Consider the following 9,922-nt stretch of genomic DNA (forward strand, 5'->3'; position numbering starts at 1 on the left):
GAATTGGGACAAGTGGACATGTAGTAGATAGAGATGATGAGAGAAGAGAGGAGACTTTGTCCACGGTAACAGGGCTGAGGGAGACCATTTACAGGTGGAAGGGGTACGTATGGTTGGAGGAGCAGGATTAGCAGAGACATCATGTCTGATTTTAATGATTTAATCTTTAGTAGGTGGCAATGTCTTGGGCAGTGAAGGTTGTTGCGGGGGGAGCAGGTGAGGGGTATAGGAGGGAGGTAATTTTTGTAAAGAGGTTGCGTGGGTTGGATGCTGAAGTGGATATGGCAGCAGAAAGTTTTAAGACAACAGAAACAAGATAGGACTTGAATGGAACATGCCTTCTCCTATTATTATGGACTTTTCAAAACTGATAACAGCCTGCACAGACAGAGAGGACAGAAAGATATCATAGGATTTCTTGCAAAAGAGGGAGGGAGAATTAGCTCTGATCCAATTTATAATCAATTCTGATCAAAAATATTCAACTGCCAATAATCACTAAATCAGCCTCAACAATACCTCCTGATAACAAAAGATGCTTCAAGGATGCCTCCACCCAATACACAAACCACTTACCTGTACACAAAGATGGGGACAATGAAGTCTGTGAAATTCGGTTCCAGTTCGGACATTTCTAATTCATCCATCATAGTTCTGAAATTGTATTTCCAATTCACTTTCTGTCCAGGTGGGATGAAGTTTCCTGGAATTGAAAGGATACGGAGAAAAGAGTCCCTCGAAAATAATGACCTCCAAAAGTATCAGCACCTCAAAAGCAACCCCTTCAACAGAGTTTAGAATAACCAAATGGAGGATTAATAAGTAATGAGGAATCTAAAGGTGTGTAGATTATTTGTAGGTAAACTTATCGGCAGCTGGTGGTTCCAGCCATGGAGTGGGGGTCAGATATGTTTTTTGACTATTGGAAAAATATAATGTTCACCCGAGATGAATGGTCATTCTCGTCTTGACCATTCGGGAAGGCCAGTCTATGGAGAGGAGCACAGAGTAGGGTGTTGATCACTCATCCTCCCCCCTCACCTTTCTATTCAACAGAATGGACATTGGGTGTCCAATGCTCCTTCATTTATCGGTCATTGGAAATCCCCATGTATCCTCTGACGTCTGTACCGGGCTTTAGAGGAGAATTCCCTCACTTTAGAGAGTCACAGAAAAATTAGAGACAAACTCCCCAACTTAGGATAACCTCATGGTGATGACCCATGGCTCCCAAACGTTTTCAGAGCCAAAACTTAGCTCTGCCTACAACGCCTGAAACACCATAAGTCCTACAAAAGATCATTTTAATGCCATGGAGTGGAAATATTTCATTATTCCCCCGCACATTAATTTTTCAGGTTTTTTTCGGTCCTGAAGCTCTTTAAATGTGTCTTACCAAGCTGGGCATAGACTTCGGCTCTTTCAAAATCGTTCATTGTGCTGCAGCCCCTGTTGTCTACGATGGTGATCACGTCGGTAAGGGGATAGGCATTTCTTATCATGGTCAGTCCATGGTCAGTTTCTCTGGCCTCTGCATGTTCCTGGAAGTTCTCTCCATCTTGCAGGACGTATTTACAGGAGTTGATGAAGGAAGATTTGCCATGACCCAAGTAACCAAACAGTTGCACGAGTACTCGATTATAGCCCTGACTGCCCAGATCTCCGTCCTCCAGACTAAACTTCTTAATGTAGTCCCTTAGCTGCTTGATGTCCATTTTTTGTCTTGTTTTTTCTTCCTCCTTATCTTTGTTTTTCAAGTTTATTCTTGCAAAACTGTTGTCGTAGCATAAGGTTTCAGTGCTTTCAGTTTCTGTCACCAATACAACAATAACAAGGGAGGTAGCAGGACGAGGACGATGTTTTAAAAGGCAACAAACACTTATAAAAAGAAAGGTTTATATATACAAAGTATCATATGTTTAATATTGTTTTTGTACAAACTTACATTTCTTTAATGTGTATAAGGTTGTAATTTATATGTGTTTTATCTATAATTTATAGAAACATTTCCTGTACATAGAGCCCTCCCCCATCCAAAGTACAAATTCAATGTAACCCCTGAGAGACCAGAATGTTCTGAGGCTGCGCAAAAACACGTTACATGTCCACACACATAGGGACACACTGACACATGTAACATACACTGACACGTAAAACACACATGTAGTTAAATTATCGCTGCTTAGAACACAATTCGATTTCCAAAAATTACAGCAAGTACAGTTTTTAAAAATATCATAATACCCTGTCTTTTTTCTTCTCTTTACCACATTTTGAAACACACAGGTAGGGACACACTGGCATGTAACACACACACATGTAACACACACATGTTACACACACATAGGGACACAGTGACATGTAACACACACATGTTACACACAAGTAGGGACACACTGACATGTAACACAGACATGTTACACACATGTAGGGACACACTGACATGTAACACAGACATGTAGATAAAATATCGCAGTTTAAAACACAATCTGATTTGCCAAATTTACACCCTTTCAGGATTTTATTATTATACATTTTTTTTGAATAATGTAACATTACAAGCCTATTTATTATCAATATTATTATTACTATTATTATTAAACACTACTTGTATAGCACCAACATATTACGCAGCGCTGTACATTAAATAGGGGTTGCAAATAACAGACAGACACAGACAGGAGAGAAGTGGGCCCTGCCCCGAAGAGCTTACAATCTAAGAGGTGGGGAGTATCTGTATTTGGTGTTACATATCAATGTACTAGTTGTAACAAATTTAACAAAGAGAAATGTAAAAAAATAGAAAAAATAAACCCAAATTTAATGACATTCAGTTTGCCATTTTTGTTTTTTTTTATCTGAATTTTTACATTTTTGCTGTGGCATTTCCCAGGATGAGATTCTTCTTGGTAACAATGCAGGAACACAATTGGTATTAGGGTACAGAAACATGAAATGAGTGAACAGGGACCTCCATGGTGGGATCTCCGGGGATTGTATTATGTTTTAATGATTGTGAACATAATACACCCAATACCCTTTCCCTATAGAAATAGTCAGACTGCTGAAAAAGCTGAAACCCATACAAGTGCCTAAAACTGTACCAATGACCTGTTCAATATACAATGTAAAGACAGAGAGAAATCACAACTAAAAATTCTGCCATTTACGATTTTGTTAGTTTTAGTCTAGAAAATGGAATTTTGGGGTGATCATCTATACCATATGGTACTACAGTAATACGGGGGGAGCTAATGGAGAGGTACAACACCTGATTTGGTGGCCTGATTGTCCTGTCTTGAAACCCAAAGACCTTTTACCAAAAATCATTATTTCACTTGGCACCTGGTAAGAGTGTTCTAGGGTAGTAAGCATAGGAAAGCTGTCCGGGGTATAAGGGAGTGCCGCGTAACAAGTCAAGTTTGGGAATTGTTGAATGTTTCGATCATAAACTTGGACATGTGGCGGCAAACTGTCCATTAACTGGAGAACCTATGCATTGTGATTTCTCAGAGACACGTCAGGTGTTTGCCAGCACATCATGCACTGCATTGCTTGGGTTACTCTGGTTGAGACAGATGTGATGATTTTAGGAAATGCTCACTAGGTCAGGAGGATCTGGGGACACTTTCACCTCCTGGTCATGGCTAGATTGGGATAAGAATGCCAACAGATTGATATGCAACACCAATACAGGCTTGAATTCCAACTTTCATATTCTGGATTCTGGAGAGGCTGCATGTGTAAAATGTGTACCTATGTACAGGAGACTATGGGATGAGAATAAGATAAGCTACAACTAGCTGCTTATCATGGGGGCTTTCACCGTTAGGTATTCCTTTAAGAAGGTAACCAAAATGTTGACTTTTGATCAGGTAGTCAGGTGAGGATAAGAACCCCCCCCGCCCTCAGGGTATATACCATTACACGTCCTATGGTAGCGTACATGACACAGTGGTATGCACACCAACAGGAGGGAGCGGAGAATTTTTTGCCTTTATTACCACCAGTACACTTTGTCCACTACCTTTATTCAGTATTGTGCTTCCTAACACTGGGGACTATGAATCCTTAGAAGTAAGCAATTTGTGGTTTTGGGGGTCCTTCCTGCTGCAGAGCCTGTATAATGACCCTTACATACGTGTGATAAGAGATCATTATTGGGTGGTCAACCTCTTGGATCCACTGCAAAAATGTAATGTGCCACCATTCCAATGGAAGTCCTAAATAGGGCATTTGAAAACAAAGTCATTCGAACTTTTCCCCATCCAATACACAGATTCTGTGTAACCCCTGAAAAAACAGAATTTTCCGATGCTGAGGAAAGACACATGTGTAACATACACTAATATTTCAGGGATCAGGGGTCAATAAGGGAGCCAATTCCACATTTTCACAGACCTTACAGAGAAGAATCCCTTCCTTATCTGGAGCTTAAACTTCTATATTCCAGATGTGGTGTGACCAATGCTTTGTACAGGGGCAGGATAATGTCTCCATCTCTGCAGTCTATTCCTCTTTCACAAGTAAGTACAATATGTGTGAAAAAGTTTCATCAGAAGGAGTTGCACCATTTATGTCACTAGTACACAACTCAGAGGATCTAGAAGTTCCTATAAAAGAGGTGCAGGAAGAGCATGGAGGAGGCCCAGTCAGAGAGAAGAGTTGTGACCCATGGAGAGGACACTTACTGGAGCTGGCCAAAGGAGGGTAACAATTGTACATTGGCCCTCTTTGGAATATTGTTATTATTTATTATATATAATGTATATGTATTTGTATTATGTAATTCTTTTCCTGCAACTTGGCTCACAATATTATCTTTTTAGAGGGGCCTATTTCACACAATATTGTCTGGTGTTGTGGGGGTCTGTTGGTGGGGAGCTTATTTGAAATCTGGAAGCTCCTGTTAATAAGGGGGCCCTCCAAATATCTGTCGGACCACCCCAGGGTTTGAGTGCAGGGGTACATATTACCCCATACCCATTCCCATAAAAGGATTGTGTGTTGTGTGGATGGATGAATAGAAGGATGAATGAATAGAAGGATGGATGAATGGGTGGGTGGTTGGGTAGATGGATGGATGGATGAATGGATCATCTATTATGGGCTCCTATACAAAAGTAGATTGAAGAAGTGAACCAATTACTTATGCATTGTGCTCATTGTACATATGTTATATCGTGCCTGCTAAAACAGGACAATTAGGAGTTATGAGTTTTTGCTCTTTTACTTTTGATATCAGTGCCGATAAGGGTAACTCTTCATGTTGCCCCTAAACATTTTTTTAGTGTCTATGTTAGGAGACCCTTGCTGTTCATATAAAAGGACTGATCTCTATATAACATTCCAATCAACATGGGCTCATGAAATAATAGAACAGTAATGTATGTTTAATGAGGTTTATCACATTCTAATAACAATTCGAGCTCAATACAAACTTATGGAAATAGGCAGTAAGCTGTGACTATGAGGATAAGGCTGTCCTAATGTGTATTACTGTGAATCATAAGATTGAAATGTGTGAATGTGAGCTCTGCAAGCAACAGGGTTTACTTTCTGAGCTAAGCAGCCAAGGTTAGCTTAGTATACGTGTTATGTGTTGATTGAGAATATACAGCGGTTTCACTTTTTCCGCAATTTATTACATTGCACGTTGCAGCTACAATCATGTATTGTGTTTCCCATTAATCTACATTCAGCACCCCATAATGACAATTTAGTAATTTTATTAAATCAGTAAGAATTGCGTTCAGCCATAATGGGGTTCTGTTCAAAACTGATGCACATACAGCATACACTTTATAAATGCAGAAGTATGTTAGGTTGTAAAGTTTGAATCATTTTTAAACATTCCTTCAGCTCATAATGGTAAAAACTGGAATGTCACAATAATACACACCAATTGTTCCCATCACTTCCTTTCTCTTTTTCTTTCTCTTTTTCTATTACTTTATGAAGATTAATCTGATGGATGTAGTTGAGCAGAAATTTCTTCCTCTCTATCTTCTCTCTTCTTGGGTTTCTTGGCTGTTCCAGACGGAAGGTCGCGGTTTTTAGGGTGCTGTATATCACCATCAGGATATCGGTGGTCCTTCCCAATGTTTTGATGTGGTTTGTATTTGTGTAATTCTCGATGGCAATCACCTGCTCCGCCCCAATGCGTCTAAACTCTTTCTCGATTTCCATGTAATCTCCTCTGGTTTTAAAGGTGAGGACAATGATGGGAACTACACCTGAAGAAGAGATAAAATAGACAAAATCAGACATGATGTCTCTGCTCACCGAGCCACTCCAACCATACCCAACCCTTCCACCTGTAAATCATCACTGGCTTCCCTTAGCCCTGTTACTGTGGATGAAGTTTCTTCTCTTCTCATCATCTCTGTCCACTACATGTCCACTTAACCCAATTCCCTCTGATCTACTCCATGCCCATTCCTCCACCCTGGCCCCTGCCCTAACTGAACTATTTAACCTCTCCCTTTCTACTGGTAAATCCCCCTCAGCTTTCATACATGCCATAATTCTCCCTATCCTAAAGAAACCCTCACTGGACCCCTCCCTACCCTCCAACTACCGTCCTATCTCCCTTCCCTCATATGTCTCCAAACTTCTAGAACGCCTTGTCTACAAAAGACTCCCCCATTACCTGATCACCAACTCTCTCCTTGACCCCCTCCAGTCTGGTGAGCCGCCCACTCCACTGAAACATCCCTTACTAAAGTGTCCAATGTCCTCATCAGAGCTAAGTCTCAAGGCAACTTTTCCCTTGCTTCTACTTTCTGCTCATTTAAAAGAGCGCTCAAAACCCATATTTAAACTTGCCTACCTGTCTTCTTCTAGAATCACGTACATGTTCTTCCTTATTACGGCTGTCTGCAGAATACCCAACCCCGGTGCCTGACTGACAGATAGTGACCAATCAGATGCTAGAAATATAATTTTCATTTAACAATTGACTCCTAACCTGTGCCTTGAATCTTGACTATGCTTGCCTTCAGCCTATCCAGACCTGTGCCTGGACTTTGACTATGTTTGTCAGCTGCCTACCCTGACCTCAGTCTGCTTGGACCTTGTCTCTTATTGTCATCCTAATCAGTACCTGATCTTGGCTATCCCTACACTGAAGCCTTCTGTTCCACGGGCCCCTGATGGGGAGAGCATGAGGGCCGTGACATGCTGTTCTCTCTGCAACAAAGTAGCCTGGTGGCCTCTACAGTCACCGGCCCATCATCCCTTGTGGGGTGCTCATTTAGACTCTGCACCCCAGGTAATTCCCCGTCATGTTCCAGGGGGTGTAGCTGTAACAAAAACACTTTCAAGTCTTCAGAAAACCCTGGCTATAATTATTATATCCACAGATCATTGTTTATTGGTGTGATGGTCAGTGAGAAGAATTCCTCTTACATTGATGGCCAGTGGGAAGAATGTCACCGTTACAGATAACCAAAATAATCTTTGGTGTCACCTAAACTGACCTGAAAGTGACAAACTGCTCATTGCTTATGGAACCCCCAGCAACCCCAGAGGAACTATAGAGGAAAAGGTTACCTGTCATTTTGATGCAGTTCTCCATAAATAATTTCATTTCCTTCTTTGTTTCATGTTGTATCTGACATCTGGCACTGGATAAGAGTAGAGGAACATCATATATCAATGTAACATCCATAATACCCACATTAAAGCCTCTGTCCATGTATAAGTTGTACCTATATGCGTGTAGCACCCTTGAGCATGTTGTGCCCATATGCTGCAGATAAAAATATATTGTGCAAGTTTATTATTACTTGTTAATGGCGGGTTTGCTATTTCAAGGAGAAAGCAGCAACCAGAACTTTAGATTGGAGAATATTTGTTGCAAACAGGTTGAGCTCTAGGGACAAATTCATGGATCCCAGAGTTGTTCTCATTGTGTTAGAGGTGTTTAGGTGGAAGCATCCAACTGAATGGTTACAAATGTAAGGTGTGTAAAATATCAACTTAAATTTCAAGTTTAAATCAGATTTAATATCAGATTAGCTCCTATCCAAGTCAGAATCATCTCTGACCAAATCACCAAATCAGCCCCTACAATAACTCCTGGCACCTAAAGCTGCCCCACCCAGACCACAAACTACTCACCTGTACACAAAGATAGGGACAATGAAGTCTGTGTAATTTGGTTCTAATTCTGAATCTTCTAATTCTTCCATCATCGTTTTGAAATTGCTTTTCCAGTCAACTTTCTGTCCAATGGGGATGAAGTTTCCTGGAAGTTAGAAGATACGGACAATGAGTCACACAAGAAATATGGATTCTAAAAGTATTGAAATGGACAAATGAAGCATTTACCGTCTTTATGTACCGGCAGCTCAGAAGTCCCCCGTTTATTGGGCTTGGAGTAACCAAAAGGTGAATATGGGAGACAAAGTTCTATAGACAGATTTCTGCTGTCTCCTTGTTGTGTTCACAAGACAAGACAAGGGGTAACAATCTTCCCAATGGGAGATTAGCTCATGGTGATGACCCGTCACCTCCAAGCTCCAGAGTTTACAACAATAACAAAGCTCTGCTGACTATTCTGAGTTATTACACACAGCAGGGAGGTCTCCCAATGGTTCTAGGGTGATAGTTGATTTACATTAGCCTGGTGGTGCAAGAGGGCATTTAATTGGGCAAAAATAACATTCTAGATTAATGTTTGAGGGATCTAACAAATTAATATTGATCAGGAATACATGACAGCCTTAATGCTCCATATAGACACTCGATTTTCAATCTTTATTTATGGAGATGGGAATTTATGTAAAGCAGTCCCGCAGTATAATTCCGTGATACCAGATCATAAAACAACCAAACCCCAATGCTGCTAATGATGTGTTTACTAATGGTGAAAAAAAGCAGCAAGGCGCCTCCGTCCTCTCCCCCTCCATAGAACAGAACAGGGCACTCAACATTCTATCCAATGATTTATTTGTTCCAATTTTACTCAAAATGATCACAAGATCATGATGAGTGACATACTTGAGCATCTTGATTGTGTGTATGAAGCTTAATGCCCTGGGGTGGACAATTGTTTTTGAATTTAACTTACCAAGCTGGGCATAGACTTCGGCTTTTTCAAAACCGTCCATTTTGCTGCAGCCCCTGTTGTCCACCATGGTGATCACATCTGTAAGTGGATAGGCATTTCTTACCATGGTCAGTCCCTCGTCTGTTTCTCTGGCCTCAGCGTATTCCTGGAAGTTCTCTCCATCTTGCAGGACGTATTTACAGGAGTTGATGAAGGAAGATTTGCCATGACCCAAGTAACCAAACAGTTGCAGGAGTACTCGATTATAGCCCTGACTGCCCAGATCTCCGTCCTCCAGACGGAAATTCCTAATTCTGTCTTGTAGCTGCTTGATGTCCATTGTTTGCCTTTCTTGTGTTTCTCTTGCTTCTTGTCTTTTTCTGATTTCTGCTTGCTGGTGTAACAACGAATTCAAAAGCTTTCAGTTTCTATTAACAATAAAGGCTGATGGCAGGAAATGGTAATACAAGGCTTGACGAGGCAATAAACAATTTCATACAGCAAGGGTTAAGTGTACAAAGTAAGATTTCTCTTACATAAAAATGTTATGCAAACCATTATCTTTAATGCCTAAAAGGTTATAATTAAAAAAAACATTTTATCTGTAAGTTATAAGAATATTTTCTGTACACAGAGCCCTCACCCATCCAAAGTACAAATTTAGTGCAAGCTCTGAAAGACCAGAATGTTCTGAGGCTGTACACGGACACGTTACATGTCCACAAAGAAATAGGGACACACTGACATGTAACACACACATGTAACATATATATAGGGACACACTGACATGTAACACACACATGTTACAAACATGTAGGGACACACTGACATGTAACACACACATGTTACAAACATGTAGGGACACAC

General features: G+C 40.6%; 2 protein-coding genes across 2 annotated transcripts in view; both read right to left on the reverse strand.

Moving 5' to 3' along the window:
• LOC140334813 (uncharacterized) overlaps positions 1-1,843 on the reverse strand; it is a 6,576-nt gene extending 4,733 nt beyond the window's left edge. The window contains exons 1-2 of the mRNA XM_072417059.1: positions 1,397-1,843; positions 577-703 (exon numbers count right to left, since the gene is read on the reverse strand). Coding sequence (XP_072273160.1) covers positions 577-703; positions 1,397-1,715 — 446 coding nt within the window. The 5' untranslated portion in view covers positions 1,716-1,843. The remainder of the gene's footprint in view (positions 1-576; positions 704-1,396) is intronic.
• A 3,529-nt stretch (positions 1,844-5,372) lies between these two features.
• On the reverse strand, positions 5,373-9,578 carry LOC140334814 (uncharacterized). The gene is made up of 4 exons (XM_072417060.1): positions 9,077-9,578; positions 8,125-8,251; positions 7,555-7,628; positions 5,373-6,236 (listed from the first exon to the last, which is right to left on the reverse strand). The coding sequence occupies exons 1-4, from the start codon at positions 9,393-9,395 to the stop codon at positions 5,887-5,889; spliced, it is 870 nt and encodes a 289-aa protein (XP_072273161.1). The 5' UTR covers positions 9,396-9,578; the 3' UTR covers positions 5,373-5,886.
• Positions 9,579-9,922: the final 344 nt, after the last annotated feature.

The sequence above is a fragment of the Pyxicephalus adspersus genome, chromosome 7 (genome assembly GCF_032062135.1).
Source record: "Pyxicephalus adspersus chromosome 7, UCB_Pads_2.0, whole genome shotgun sequence".
In the NCBI taxonomy this organism is placed as follows: Eukaryota; Metazoa; Chordata; class Amphibia; order Anura; family Pyxicephalidae; genus Pyxicephalus; species Pyxicephalus adspersus.